Source organism: Suricata suricatta, chromosome 1, assembly GCF_006229205.1.
Source record: "Suricata suricatta isolate VVHF042 chromosome 1, meerkat_22Aug2017_6uvM2_HiC, whole genome shotgun sequence".
Taxonomy (NCBI): Eukaryota; Metazoa; Chordata; class Mammalia; order Carnivora; family Herpestidae; genus Suricata; species Suricata suricatta.
In genome coordinates, this window is record NC_043700.1 from 15018210 (window position 1) to 15034187 (window position 15978).

The following is a 15978-nucleotide window of genomic DNA, read 5'->3' on the forward strand; positions in this document are numbered from 1 at the left end:
CTGCAGAAAAGTGCGTTGTTTGCCCTGTGACAAACCATCGTCAAACCAAAGTTTAGTGTCAGTCTAGTTGCTGCCAAAAACAGAAGAAAGCAGGAAAAGGAACTGAGAGGAGATTTTGAACTAAAACCTCTGTGGAAAATATTCTTACTAAATCAAAAACAAGTAGACCGAAGCCTTAGAGGAAATAAACTTTATCAAGTTCCATGTCTGTTGTTTTGTCTCATTGTCTCTTTTTCTCTAATCCGTAGCTGATCACTGGGTTCTTTTCTTACCTTAGAAATTAGCATCATGTGAGTTTTCATGGTTTTGTACGTGAACCCTTCCTGTGACAGTTGTGACAGGAAGCAGCTTTTCAGGTCCCCAGTGAATTGCAGTCTTCCCTTCTGACTCTCACTGCCTGTTTCGTTTCTCTACAACTGTACCCTGAATTGGAGCCCTGATTTATATATATCCTTGGGCACATGCCGTGGTACTGCTGGTCCTTCAGTGGGCTGTGCCGGAAGGGCTAGTGTTTCCTTTCCCAGCACGCAAAGCACTTCTGTGCGCTTGCTGTGCATGACTTGACTCACGCCTTCTCTTGCTATGGCTAGGCCAGCGGGCGCCACTGTGACCCTTCTGTGCACCAGGGATGATGGCGGCAACTAAAGGCTGTGGCAGGCAGACTCTCTGATCACTGACTTTTCAGTGCCAGCTGGTTTCATTAAGCACATTCAGATGGCTCTGGTGCCTTCATGAAGGCCAGTGCTTGGAAATGGGGGCAGAGTCTGGTGCATTTGGGAATGGCCATAAAGGACACAGACTCTGTGGTCAGATGGGCCTGGGGTTTAATCCTGATCGTTAATTGTATCATATGTGGAGCAGGAATGAATAGGAATTGCCGCCTCTTAGAGCTATTGGTACACATGCCCCTCTTCTAGCATAGTGTCTTCATTTGCACAGTGAAGTCTGTTGTTATTATTTATTAATATGCAGTATTATTAATATACTTGTGCAATTGGCTACTGAAAGGCGGTAAGAAAGTTATAAGCCCCGTTACTCTTTCTTTTGTATTCTTTTGTTATTCTCTGGTTTATTCTTTTGTCAGCTTTGCTAACTTATGCCCACACAGAGATGTCGTAAACAAAGCACATCCTAACAGAAAAATCGTCTGTGAGCCACGTGCCCGCCTAGAGCACCGTGCTGCTTCGTGCGAGTGTGCAAGTCCACCCAGTTGGCCGGCCTCAGGGCTGCCGGCTTCCAGGCCTTCGTGGGCCTCAGGATGTGCTTTAGCCTTTTTACATCACATGTTCTGTTCCTCCTCATTCCTTGGAGCCTGATTAGAACAGGCGGGTTTTCGAGGTCTTAAGTCTCAGAGGAACGAGAACAGGAAGAAGATACTTGGTTTGTTCTAATTATAATTCTAAACTTTTTTCGCCCTAAGATATAAATATGACTGAGATGCTAACATTTAATGTTTTCCTCCACAGTGTTTCCCTTCTTTAAAAAAAGTCCAGTTGCCTTCTCTTAGCAAGCTGCCTTTCAAATCTATAGATCACAAGTTTATGGAAAAGTCAAAGAATCAATTAAATAAGTTTTTACAGGTAAGCAAATGAAAAGTTTTGGGTCTTGGAGGAAAAATTAGTTATTTTGGGGTTAAACTCATTATTCTAAGAGATTGCTCATTAGCTTTCTGTGCTCACAGGTCAGGCCAAAATATTTCTGGTTGGCTTGTTTGTAATGAAGTATACTACACACACAAAATACAAAAATATCAAATATGTACAGTGCAGAAATCACGTGTACAACACTATCCTTTGTCCCACACTGAGCACGCCATGAACACACCAGCACCCAGTCTGGGAAACAGGATCCCACCAGTGCCCCCAGCTTTCTTCCCGTCGTTGCCCCCATCTCCCTACCCCAAGTCCCGAACCGGAGTCATCACCATCCTGACTTCCGACAAAACTGACACACTTGTTTTTGCGCTTTGTATACATGGAATCATGTGGTATGGACACCTTTGTGTCTGACTTCTCTCACTCGATGTGGTGTTCAGGGGACTGCTTCCAGCACTGTTCTGGCTGCAGATCACTTGTTTTTGCTAGTGTGTAGGTTTCTCACTGTGTGAACATACTCTAGTCTTTTCATTCCATTGTTGACGAGCATTTGGATGGTTTCCAGTTGAGGTCATTATGAAGAGGGTTTCTATAAACTTCCAGTACTTGTCTTTTGGGGATATATGTTGTGTAATACCTACGGGTCTGGGCTTTTTAGTTCTTACAGTCACCCCAGTGTGTAAGATTTCTGATTTCTCCCATCGTCACTGCCACTGACTCTCTGCCATGTTCCTTTAAAAAAACACATAAAACTAATTTGTTTATTTTGAAAAACGTGCACATGTGTGTGCATGTGAGTGGGGGAGGAACAGAGAGAAAATCCCAAGCAGGCTCCACTCTCTTACTGTGAGCTCATAGCCATGAAATCACCACCTAAGCCACTAGGCTTTGTTCTTTTTAAGCATCCTGGTGGGTGTGTAGTAGTATCTTGTGGTTTTAACTTGCATTTCCCTGACAGCTAATGACTTGAAGCACCAGCCTGTGTGTTTTTTGGATACACATTTGGATAGTTTTTTTTCTGTGAAGGGTCTTGTCAGGTTTAGTCTGCTTTTCTGTTCTGTTGCCCATCTTTTCCCTACCACTTTGTGGGAGTTCTACATGTGATTTGGATGTAAATCTCTTGTCAGACCATTTATGTTGCGTAGATCTTCTTTGTTTCTTTCTGTGAATAGCCCTTTCACTCTGTTATTGATTTATTTTAATGAACCGAAGTTCTCAATTTTAATTTAGTCCAAAATATCAGTTTTTCTCTTATAGTTTTGCCTTTCTGCTTGTTAGGAAATCTTTGCCTACTCTGAGGTCCTAAAGATATTCTCCTAACTTCCTCTGAATGCTTTATTATTTGCCTTCAGTTTGTTTTTAGAGAATAAAGCCAAAGATATACTGTCCTTAGTAGTAACCATTATATATTTTTCCTTTGCTGGGACCTCTATATATGCAGAATATAGTTAAGTTACTCAAACCATGGACCCCAGAGCTCTTTTTGGAGGGATTGAACTTCGCCTCATGAAACACTGCCTATGTAGTGGTAGTTAGAAGTCCTGAGATTTTAATTAGTGGATGTTGCCAACTTCTTAGTAAAGACTTTATTAAAATACAGTTGTTGAATCAGAAGTATGAGTCGTTGTTAAAGTAAATTGACGTCGGGGCACCTGGGCGGCTCAGTCAGTTAAGTATCTGACTTTGGCTCATAGTTCATAGTTCATGAGTTCCGCCCCCTGCCCACCCCTCCCTCTCCATCTCCCTGTCCCCTACTCTTGCTCTCTCTCTTTTTCAAAAATGAAAAAACGTGAAAAAAATTCATAAAAAAATAAGTTAACGCCAGAGTTGCTTTGAAAGTGTTAGTTTCTTTTTTCCCCATAGATTCATATCTTTCTCCTTCCCATTGTCTTTGTCTCCCTAAATGTTTGTATGTATGTATGCTAAGGTTTTCCTAAGTTACAAATTATTTTATTTCCCAAGGGAAAATTTTATTTTATGATATCATAATATGTATATATAATATATAGTACTATATTATGTGAACTTCCTTTAGGAAAGAAAATAATCTGCACCTTAGAAAAATGTTCTGAGTTTAATTATGGCAGAACTGGGTTAGAGAATCATCAATGTTTAAATGCTCTTACAAGAGAATTTAGAACTGAAATACTACCATTTTGTTGCTGATTCAGAATGTCTGGGAAATAATTAAACCCACTCTAGCATACTGTCCGATTGAATTATTCAGATGAGTTAAAGGTCTTGTTCGTGAAAGACATGTGTGTTCTTTAAAATCCAACGTTTTTAAACTTCGGGTGTGTAGCTTTGGAATCCCCCAGCGGACTCTCCTGTTTCCTTGCAACCTCTGCTGTCGCGGAGCGTCTCTGCGTGCTTGGCCTTTCCTGTTGTGCGGCAGAGAGCACACTCCTTGCCTGCTCCTTCCGGGTCAGGGAGGGCAGAGATGTGCCCTCATTGGGTGGTGGGTGATGGAATTGGGTTAGCGAGGTCTGCTGATGTGCCCGGAGAGAAACCACCCAGTGCGGCCCTGAGTCCCCGCAGGTCACGTGGGCATAGCCCAGAGCAAGAATAATCTGCAGCTAAGCCAGATGAAACTGGTTCCAAGTGGCCTTTTGTCTTGTAATCAAGCGGATTTCAAACCAGGCAGTAAAGATCTGGATTGTTTTCCATTTCCTCAAAGACTACTTGGAAGCACTAACTATTGAATGTATTTCGCAAGGTTATACTGCAGACTGTAGTTTCAAAGTATTATCCCCTAACTGCAAACAGGAAAAGATTTGAAGTGCTCAGTCTTTTATTGGGTTCACAGGACCTTGCAGAAAAAGGGATTCCAGTGACCACGTGTGTACTTAAATGTTTATTTATGACAGATGGCTCCTTATTGAAGCATACTAACCACCAGATATTTAATAATCAAGCCAGTCATTCTCAGCCATGCTGTTGCATGTGTCTTTCTTCATTCCTGCTGACTTACCACCTTCCCCATTCCTCACAAACATACACCGCTTACCCCAGCCTTCCCCCGCCCCAGCGGCACTGTGTCCTGTGTCTTAGTGTGCATGTGCTGTGTACTCTTCTTGGAATGCCTTACACCTTTCTCCATCACCCACTCACTGGATATTCACCTTAGATCTTCACTAGAATAGGACACTGTGCTCTAAGTGTTTGCACAGAAGGAGTTGGGATTGGGATGCCATCCCCAAAGAGCTTAAAAACTAAAAAAACCCCAGGAGGCACCTGGCTGACTCAGTTGGTAGAGCAAGTGACTCTTGATCTTGATCTCAAGGCTGTGAGTATGAGCCCCATGTGAGTATGGAGCCTACTCTAAAAAAAGTTAAAAAATTCAAGCATGCCCACGGACATCTTTGAGAATTTCTAACTTTTCCTATGTATTTAATTTGATTATTTTCCTTCATAATATAATATAGGCCAAAGTCTTATTACCCTTAATGATTTCTTTATACTGATTGTATTAAGTTCAAGACTTAGTCATCACTTCTTACTACCTTATAAACAGTGCTGGAGAGTATGGATCAGCTAAAGGAAATCAAGTTAGGGGGAGATGATCTCACTTCTTCTAACCCGTCCTTACATACAGCTGAACGTTTGATGCTCTGCCAAAGGAGTAAAGGCTCCGGGACCAGGGAAAGCAGTAGTGACACCCTCTCCTCATCCCCCTTATTCTCCTTCCCTCCATCGGAGGCAGAATGGGCGTGTTTCCAGTCCAGCCTTCTTGCAGGACGCAGGAAGCTAACAACTACTGGAATGTTGGTTGTGCCCCGGGACCCCTGTCCCCCGGTGGCAGTATGGGGCATTCTCAGAGGTGCTTGTTGTAGAGAAGGTCATGGAGTTTATCAGATTTCAACCTTTGCCTGAGCAAATGTCATGTGACTCTCAGGGACCAAGTCCTCTGAGACTACAACTTAACCTCTTCTGCTACCGCAGGCTCTGGTAGCAGAGAAGCACAGTGAATGCTCCGTGTCCTCTCCCCCTTGGGATTACATCATAGGTGGGGCAGTATTTCCCGTTGGTCTCTATTCCTAAACCCTGCATTGTGTTTTTTCAAGTATTTGTGTATGTATGTATGTATGTATGTATTTATTTGCAGATTATTTATATATTTTCAAAAGAGAAATCACAAGCTGGAAAAGGGCAGAGAGAGAGGAAGACAGAGAATCCCAAGCAGGCTCTACGTTGTTGGTGCAGAGCCTGACATGGGGCTTGATCCCATCCCTGTGAGATCATAACCTGGGCTGAAACCTTCAAGTTTTTATTTAAATTTCACTTAGTTGGGTCACCTGGGTGGCTCAGTTGGTTAAATGTCAAACTCTTGGTTTCAGCTCATGTCATAGTCTCACAATTCATGAGTTTGATCCCCACGTTGGGCTCTGTGCTGACAGCTGGAGCCTGCTTATTATTCCTTCTCCCTCTCTCTCTCTCAAAATAAACATACAAACTTAAAAAAAAATAAATTCCAGTTAGTTAACATGCAGTGTAATATTAGGTTTAGGTGTATAATACAATGATTCAACACTTCCATACAGCACCCAGCACTCATCATGACAAGTTACATCCTTTTTTTTTTTTTTTTTTTTAAAGAGAGGCGTGCACAGGAGTAGTGGAGGGAGAGGCCAAGAGAGAATCCTAGGCAGGCTCCATGCTGTCTGTACAGAGCCCAATGTGGGGCTCGAACTCACAGACCATGAGATCATGACCTGGGCCAAAATCCAGAGTCAGACACTTGATCATTTGGGCCACCCAGGTGCCCCAGGACAAGTACATTTCTTAATTCTCATCACCTGTTTCACCCATCCTCCTACCCACCCTCCCTCTGGTGACCCATTTTTTTGTTCTCTATAGTTGAGTCTGTTTCTTGCTTTGTCTCTATTTTTCCCCCTTAGCTTGTTTGTTTTGTTTCTTAAATTCCACATAGGAGTGACATCATATTAAATCCTATATCTTGGGAGCACCTGGCTGGCCCCGTTGATGGAATCTGCGACTCTTGATCTTAGAGTTATGAGTTCAAGCCCTGTCTGGGTGTCGAGATTGCTTAAAAATAAAATCTTCAAGAAAACAAAACAAACAAAACCCCTGTATCTTTTAATACTAGACATTTAGACATTCTTGTGGTCATATTGTTAATCTTCCTGTCCTATGAGTAGCACTTGCTTGTACATAAACATAATTTATGTTCTTTCCTGTCTCTGAAGGCCAGATAAGTACATAAAGAACTTGAGGGAGTTTCCACATTAAAGGCCAGTAAAAACAGTTATGTAATTATGTAAACAGGCACTGCTTGGAAGAGGGCAATGGAATGAAACTACTGCCCAGTAGGCAGTGCCGCGTGACCACTCACAGCACTTGTACAGAGTCTGAACACAGCCACAGGAGGGTGATTCACTGGTGTCCTTGCACAATGGGCAGTTAGTAAGTTGTTCAAACCCAGGCGGTGAAGGTGACTTTAGAGGCGGTGGCCCCAGATCTGTCAGCTGTGTGCAAAGCAGGAGTCTTTTGTTGCCATGCAAACTGAGTGGGTTCTGCTGTCCACGCAGCATCCCCACTAGCAGGATAGTAACCCTGAAGAGGGTTTACCGGGAGAGGGTTGGGATCACTGGAATGAATCCCAGATGTTGTGTCAGCGGGAGGGGGGCGAATTGGGGAAGATAACCCCCCAGCACAGTCCTTTGTGCCTCCCTCACCTTTATGTGCGGTGGTTTCCGGCAGCGCAGGCTGGGTCCTCCCTGGGAGTAACGCACCTCTTTTCTCCACAGAACCTGCTTTCGGATGAAAGACTGTGTCAGAGCGAAGCACTTTATGCCTTTTTGAGCCCTTCTCCTGACTACCTCAAGGTTATTGATGTGCAGGGGAAAAAATCCAGTTTTTCATTATCCTCATTTTTGGAAAGACTTCCTCGGGACTTCTTCTCACATCAAGAGGTGAGCTGCTGAAAGGTTGTGCCATTTTTAAAAATGTTTATTTTGAGAGAGAGAGAGAGAGAGAGAGAGAGAGACAGACAGAGAAAGTAGGGGAGAGGTAGAGACAGAGAACCCCAAGCAGGCTCCGTGCTCATTGCGGAGCCTAACACAGGCTCTGTCTCAGGACCGTGAGATGATGATCTGAGCCGAAATCAAGAGTTGGATGTTCAACCAACTGTGCCATTTTTGCAGACTTAGGCACGTCTTTTTGAAGGCTGTTTTAAATACCAGATACTTGTTGAAACTGTGCTCTAGTGGGGGGGAGGAAGACACATCCATTTTCAGTTATGATGGCTGTCATATTTTGGGGACACTTGCTTGTGCTCCCCTATAAGCCATTTGCAAGAGTTATGATACAGAAAAGAGTGATAACAAGATTGGTAGGTTGTATGGGAGCCCCTGCAAAAGTGGTGGACCAGCCGTCCCTGGAGACGGAGGTCATCATTATGGGGAAGGCCGGCTTCAGAGGAACAGTCAGTAGGTCGTGGGACTAGAGAGGAGGGGGATAATTAATGGAAGATTAGGCAAAAAGTACAAGTGGGGGCAAGGTCATGCCAAGCTGAGGAGGTCAGAATTCATTTTCAGGGAATGGAAGGTCATAGGGTATTCCACAGCCAGATGAGTCTAGGAATGACATTTATGGGTAAAGAGAGGCTGCAGACATTTGTGATTTTGTATTCTGGAGCTCAGGCTTCCCTGCGGAGCAAGCTCCTGGCTCACGTTTAGGACGCTGAAGCCCTGTCTTTGGATCTTCAGCAAATTGCTCAAGACCATTGCTGAGATTTGGCATCTCCTTATGGAGACATTCATTGCCTCCTTGGCGTTCATCACCAAATGCCACGGCCTCTTCACCAAGGCTGGTTTAATGAGTTTGGGCAGAAGGCACTGACGATGGGCAGGAACATGCTACTTGAATGCATCCTGAGCTGGGAGAGATGTGTACACACCACAGAACATATCCACACCGGTGCTCAGGTCTCCGTAAACCTGCTCACCCCCAAGCGTCTCTCCCACCTCTGCCCTTCGGAGCCGTACGTGTGCTGTCTGCCCATTGTGGGTTAGTTTTCCTCCAGGACCTCCCATTTATTCCTGAGTTCCATTTATTCCTGGAGTTGCCGTTATGGCTCAGTCACTCTATGAGATGATTCTCCCTGGTGTTAAGGAGCAGAGACTGGCCCTGAACAAAGGCAGTAGTGAGATTATATGGACCGAATACGTCATCATTTAGTTATCCAATTACAATCCATAGCATTCCATGGTAGCCATTACATTGTAATACACAAACGCCAGCTTTGGCAGGAACCTACCACTTCAAGAATCTTTGTCCCTTTAAAATGACCAATCATAGTTAGACATATAAGATATCGCGAGACAGTGACAGCGATTTCTCACCAGTTAACTCTGTCTTTGCCAGGTCTTAGTAAAAGGGGTTGCTTAACAGAATCTTGAAAAAACTAGTTGCACCTTAGCGGCTTTCCAGAGCCCGGTTGCTCAACCTTTAATTATTTACCAGAATGGGAGTTTAAACCGAACTTCTATCCAGTAAGCTCTCCGATATCTGATAAGTTGAAGTATACCATTCCTCCCATCCCCCACAGTGCGGTTATCAGCCCTCTGCGCGGCGCCACAGCTTCAGCTGTTGCCTCTCTGCAGCATTAGGACGGGGCGCAGTGTCCCTCCACTGCCCGTGTTTGTGCTTCTGTGACCGCACTCGCCCTGCATGTGTGCTTGTTGGTCTCCCCAGACCGCGCTGGGCCGCCACAGGTCTGCATCTACATCACACCTATCTGCACCAGCCAGGGGCCGGGCACGTAATCACTTTTGAACTGAAACTTGCTGATATACAGATCAGGAAATGAGACTGACTGAAGTACGGAGTCGGAGCTCGAGTCAGTGCTTTAAAATAATGACAATTACAGGGGCTCCTGGGTGGCTCAGTCAGTTAAGGGTCCGACCTCGGCTCAGGTCATGATCTCATTGTTTATGAATTCAAGCCCCGCATTGGGCTTCGTACAGATAGCTCAGAGCCTGGAGCTTGATTCAGATTCTGTGTCTCCTTCTCTCTCTGCCCCTCTCCTGCTCATCCTCTGTCTTTCTCTTTCAATAAAATAAACATTAAGGAAATAATGACCTTAGTTTGAAATGTACATACATGTTAAGAAACAGTGAATTTAAAATAATTACTTTTAAGTTAAAAAGCCTTACGTTTAAAATTCAAAATGGTTAGAAAACTATTTTATTATCTACTAATTCACTTCTTACTAAAACAGTGATATAGGGTTTTCAAAATTATTTTAAACCTTAAATAAGCCTTTAACATCAAGCTTTTCCCTGGGGTTAGGTATACTTTTTGCCCTGTGTTGACAATGCATAGATTTCTGTATGTAGGAAAGTCAAAAGAGTGTTTAAGGTTGAAATGTGAGCACATAGGTTGGAATTTACATTTGAAAGAAAAGAGTAACTACCAACTTTCTTGGTTAAGTGACTTCCTTTGACCTTTCTGTACGCCCAGGAGGAGACCGAAGAGGACAGTGACCTGTCAGATTATGGTGATGATGTGGATGGGAGGAAAGATGCCTTGGCTGAGCCCTGTTTCATGTTGATTGGGGAGATCTTTGAACTTCGAGGAAGTAAGCCTCTTTGTTGTTATTTAATGGTATTTGCTGGTTAAGTGGTTACACACCCACACCCACCCACACACTCATAATATCCCTTTATTCCTGAACCACATGTGTGTCTATATCCATTCACTCATCAGCAAACCCATTTAAGAGCCAACCAGAGGGGCACCTGGTGGCTCAGTCAGTTAAGCGTCAGACTTCGGCTCAGGTCATGATCTCATGGTCCGTGGGTTTGAGCCCCGCGTCAGGCTCTGGGCTGACAGTTCAGAGCCTGAAGCCTGCTTCACATTCTGTGTCTCCCTCTCTCTCTGCCCCTCTCCTGCTCACTTTCAGTCTCTCTCAAAATAAAGACAAAAATATTAAAAAAAAAAAAGCCAACCAAATACTGTGAAAGAACCTGAGGTCACAACCTCTGTACTTGGGGAACTTTGGGTCCTGAGTTACCCTCTACCATGTTCCTTTGAATACAGACAGAATGCTTCGAATTCCTTTTTTATGTGATTTAGCGCAGGCTCATTGCTTTAGCACCTAAAGGTCTAGGAAAAATAATTTTGCATAGCTGGGGAAGGAGCCCTGTTGATAAAGACAAGGTTTTGGTGCCGTGAGGGTGTGCTTGGCCAAGGACACGGGAAATGCCTCAAGCCTGCCTTTCAGCTCCCTCTGTTCCCAGAGAGGAGCAGAGTTCAGTGGAAGGGGAGGGATAGTTTTGTCCCTTCGGGGATGTTTGGTGATATCTGGAAACACTTGTTGTTACAATTTGGAGGAAGGTGCTCCTGGCATCCTGTGGAGAGAGGCCAGGGATGCCGCTAACCCCCCTCCAGGGCCCCATCAGCTGCCCACAGCAAAGAGCTATCCTGTCCAAAAGAGTGCCAAGGTTGTGAAATGTCACCCTAGGAGTGCCTGAGGGAGATGTACTTAAAAGAAACAAGGGCAAAAAAAAGAGGATCAAAGTACCCGTGTTAAGACTCACACAGGTGCTTCTCCCTGAGTGGTACTTGGATAAAAGATCAGACTCTACTGGGTGGCTAAGTCTTGAGTCCTGAGTAGGACCCTCTGCCCACACACACCCTCCATAGCCCCCCAGGACTCTGAACCATGAGACCAGTGGACTTCGAGTACCAGGAGCCTCAGGACTAGCTGGAGATAGGACAGGTGCCTAAGGCACAGCCGACCACCTAGAAGAGGAGGCAGCTTTGGGAAGGCCTCCTAATGCTACCAGCCAGTAATGTGTTGTCCTGTGACTGTCCTGTGCTGTCCTGTGCAGATTAACATCTTTTCCCTTGGGGTGAAGAACGTGGGGCTGGGAGTTGGTCCTGTACAGGAAATGGGGCTAGGCTTCCCTTCTTACTGAATATCCCTTAATAAGTCACTTAAAGGATTAATAGCAGATGAAAAATTTCGAGTACTATTATAAACTTGAGCATGTTTTATGTGTCTTAGTCCTCACCATCTACTCTGATGTCTCATCCATAGTAGTTGATCAATAAAATGCCTGGACGGATGCACTGATGGATGAACAGGCAAGAAGATTTTAAGTGCCAGAATTAATTATTTTGGTCATTAATAAGCCAAAGCCAAAACAGTCAACAGACACTTTGGGAGCGTATGTTTTAGATATCACACTAAGGAGAAATAAAAATACATCAGATACAGATTCTTCCTTCAGTGAACTTATACCGCAGGGGTTCCAAAAATGTAATTTACATTAAACCATAGACCCCGTTCTAAACTACAGGCAGAGATTTATACAGAAGGATGTTCATTTTAGCATGATTTCAATAGTGGAAATTTGGAACTAGGTTGAACTTTAGAAATGGGGGATGGTTAAATAAAGAAATAATCTGTGATAGAATATTATCTAAATACTGGAGATCCTTTCAGATGAAAAAGCTATCTATCCCTGTTCCATATTTTAGACACTCTAAGATCTATACTGATGTTTAGCTAGGTTCAGGGTAGGCAGAGAAAATGAGCTTTCCACCCAAAATCTGACCCTTCCTCAGTGAAATCTGGCTCATTAAATCGTGAGTCTTTGCTGTTTCCCGAGGAGTTGATTAGAATGAGGAAGGAAGCACCGTGTGAGCCTTTGGTCAGTGTGGCCTTTGTGACACAGAGGGACCCAGAGACATGGTGGAGGGGGGTAGGGCCCAGAGTCTTATCTTTGCCGCTTGGGTTTCCTCCGCCACACGCCTGCTTAGAAGCGTATTTGGTTTTGCTGGTGACATTTCAGAGAGGGAATAAATAGAACATCATTTATAATGAGATGTGGTATATGTGCCATCAGCAAAATCCTAGTGTTGCTGCAGCTGCTTATGTGTCTGAACAGATTAGTCCTTGGAGGGAATAATAGGGCTGATTCCTGTGCGGTTTGGGGATTGGCAGCAAGTAGTAAAGGCGTACCCGTGATGGGAGAGAATTTGTTCCAAAGACATTTTTGTTTCCTGCTCTAGCTCAGTGTACAAAAGGGGATCAGTAATACAGCCTTTTAAAAAATGTATGACTGCCGCTTGGCTGCCAGGCATTCTTCTTAGAGCTACCTGTGTCCTCAGACGCTCTGCATGGGAGCGGCCTCTCTCCAGCCCTAGAAAACCAGGGTGAGGTGATCAGCACCGCAGGCGTGTGCCTCCCAGCCTCAGGGCCGGCCTGAAATGAACAGGTCTGCAAGCTATCAGCATGCTCTGAATTCCATAAAAAATGTAAGACACCTTTGAAGCATAGTTCTGATTCGAATATATCAGACTCTTACTTGAGTCTGAGTAGGCTAACAACACTACTTTAACTGGACACTTAGATTCATTTAAAAGTTAGAAATGACTTTGGAATGTTTTGAAGTCTAGTGCCAAGTCTGTGTTCATTGTTTATTTTGTTTAGGTGGTTCGCCTCATACAGAGGTGTTTGTGGTAGTCCCTTTTAGGTTTTCCTACCAGAGCAGGAGCCCTGAACTCTAAGAGCCAAGCCTGAATTTTTCATTTGCTTATGTGTGAATAGCTAAACATTTCAGTGAATGGATGTGAATTTATGGAAAATTCAGTTTAGATTCCAATTTGCAGACCTAAAATATCCTAGCATTTCTTTGCTGCCTTCCGGTTTATATTCATATCCTGTACCTTTAAAAATGTGTCTTCATGTTAGTAATTAAAGTTTAGTTCTGCCCAACCTTTCACAACACTCCCATAAGATATCAACAAGATCTGTAAAGCGAAACACATGTTAATATTGTCCTTGAACAGGTGAGGAAACTGAGGCTCAGAGAAGGCGATGCGGGCCCTGCTGCTCTGGGAAGCGGCACAGGAGAACGCCAAGTTCACAGCTCACCCGGGCCCCCGGCTCTTCAAGTCCACCTTTCTCCCAAAGGCATAAAATACATAAAAGTATGCAGTGATCTACAAACTGCTATCCAAAAGGGAAGTTAGACCCATCAGTTCATTAATATTTCAAAATATTTGTCAACATTTGACTACAGATGTTTTTTATTGAGAGCGGTGTGTTAGAAAATTGGGTTCAACAAGCCAGACAGAAATCTAAAATAGGCTTTGCACTGTCTGCTGGTGGAAAACAGACATGTAAGTAGCCTGGGGACATAGGAAATAGAGTATTATTTCCTCTTGCTGGCTCAGCTGCTATGTAGGCAGTGAAAAGCTATAAAAACTCTTAGGCTTCATCTCCTCAGTTGCTATGTAGAAAAATGAAAGCTGAGAAGAAAATTTTTTTAACAGAAGTTTGCTAACCTGGACCCAAATTCTGCAGATATCATTCATAGTCATTACTTGGTGTCAGGACTCAGATTGAGTCAAACGGTAAGATTTATGCTTTGTGCAGCTGTGAAAATGTCAGAATTGAGATATACTGTGACAATCCTTTCCTTCTGATTTCTGTTTTAGTGTTTAAATGGGTAAGAAGAACGTTAATTGCTCTCGTTCAGGTCACTTTTGGAAGAACCATCAACAAGTGAGTTGCATGAAATTAATGTTTGAATTAATGCCTTACTCTTTACCTTAAAAGTCAAACAACTTTGTGATATAGTAGCCAGAGATCGCTCTAGCTGAAGGAATTCTATTTTCTCTTTTTGTTTCCTTATGGATTCTAAGACTGGACAGGGAAAGAATTTCTCCCACAGAATTCATGGTGAGCCAGATGATAAAGGCTTGAGCTAGCTTCAGCATTCTGTCTGACAGGGTCAGAAAATTCTGCTCTGTAGGGGCACCTGGCTGGCTTAGTGGGTGGAGTGTGTGACGCCTGATCTCAGGGTTGTGAGTTCAAGCCCCACGTTGGGTGTAGAGATCACTTAAATAAAATTAAAAAACAAAAAAAAACCCCAAAAGTTCTGTCCTGTAAAGTTCCCTTTTGGTCATGATGACCAGTGTGAGTATCTTGGGTATATGATGCATGGTATCAGTTTCAGCCTTAGACTCGAAGCCAAAATGAAAGTACAATGAGCATCATATGGCAGGGATTTATTTGGAGGGAAATGCAAACCGTATGGGTCCCTCCCCCCCCCAGTTGGGTAATATTAAAGAGGTAATTGCTTTTGTTAGTTAATATCTTAATATCCATCCACTGAGGTACGTGGATATATAACACTATTGTAAGCTGTATGTATAGTCTAAGCAATAGTACATTATCCGTACACTTAAAGAGTTTATATCCAGTACTCTTCAAGAGATAAACATTATGACTTCCTGCACTATAAAAATGTGAGTTATTTGCTAAAAAGATATGGGGGGGAGTCAGTTTTTTTGTACAGCAAAGTATTTTAAGATGAAATTATCAGATTTTTCCAAGTGAAAGATTAGCTGTTAAAATCACCATAGTGACCTTGTACATATGTTTATCATGTAAATCTTCCAGATTTTTAAGAGAAACAATAAAGAACAAGTTATCTTTTTATTTGCTCCTAAACAGAAGATATTTTCCTTGTGGTCATAAGTAAAATTTACTTCTAAGATATTTGAACAATGGGTATTAGTGGCTTATTTAGTTGACTTAATATCATAGGCTTTTGTTTTAATCAGAAAAATGGCCTGTTTAACATACCATTTCAATCTAACGCAAACCTCTTGACTGTTACATAGATAGGCTTTGGGTAAAGGAAATTCCAAAATGGCACTATATTTTTCAGTACTCCAGACTTTTTATTTATTTATTATTTATTTATTTTCCTTGTCCATTTCAGCAAATCATGCATACCTTCTTTGCTCCCATTTGTGCAGTGGTGGTCTGTGTGTGGCGAATACCTTTGGCAGTTATTTTTTGGGGCTTGGAGGAGAGGCCTCATGTAGAGAATTTGCAGGCTGTTCATTTCAGTGGGCTTTTTATCAGGTAGAGAAACAATGGAGCACCTGGCCCTTTGCTATTTTTGCCTTTAGCAGAGACGACACGTCATAAAATGAAGCAGCAGTATAGTACATGCCTCATGCCTTGTACCAGCTATAACTTCATGTACCAAAATTGATTCAGAAGCTTCCTATGGTTTTGGCTAATTGAGAGTCACACTTAAATTCATAGAAAATAATTAGGTGATGGCCTTTGGTAAGAGTCACATACCTAATTTTAAGTTGCAAATTGAAATCTTTCTTACTTCATTTCCTCATGTAGTGCTAGTGAGTTACTCAAAACGACTCCAGGAGGGGGGAAACGGTGTCTGCATTTTAATGTATATTTTTCTTAGGCATGCAGGTTGGTAGGTCCTGTCTTCAAGCAGAAGTCCCATTAAATTAATACAATTATTTTATTTGGTCTAGATATGTTCAGTCCTAGGCAGTAATGGGAGGTGTATCTTAGGAGACGTGC

At 43.1% G+C, this 15978-nt stretch overlaps 1 protein-coding gene across 2 annotated transcripts in view; it reads left to right on the top strand.

The window, feature by feature from the left end:
* The window catches only part of SNX25 (sorting nexin 25), a 131081-nt gene that overhangs the window by 112130 nt on the left and 2973 nt on the right, over window positions 1-15978 (top strand). Inside the window, exons 13-16 of one of the 2 annotated variants that reach the window (XM_029934602.1) lie at window positions 1467-1580; window positions 7364-7528; window positions 10080-10197; window positions 14070-14136. In XM_029934602.1, the coding sequence (XP_029790462.1) occupies window positions 1467-1580; window positions 7364-7528; window positions 10080-10197; window positions 14070-14136 (464 nt within the window). The remainder of the gene's footprint in view (window positions 1-1466; window positions 1581-7363; window positions 7529-10079; window positions 10198-14069; window positions 14137-15978) is intronic. The other variant, XM_029934607.1, reaches the window with a different exon arrangement.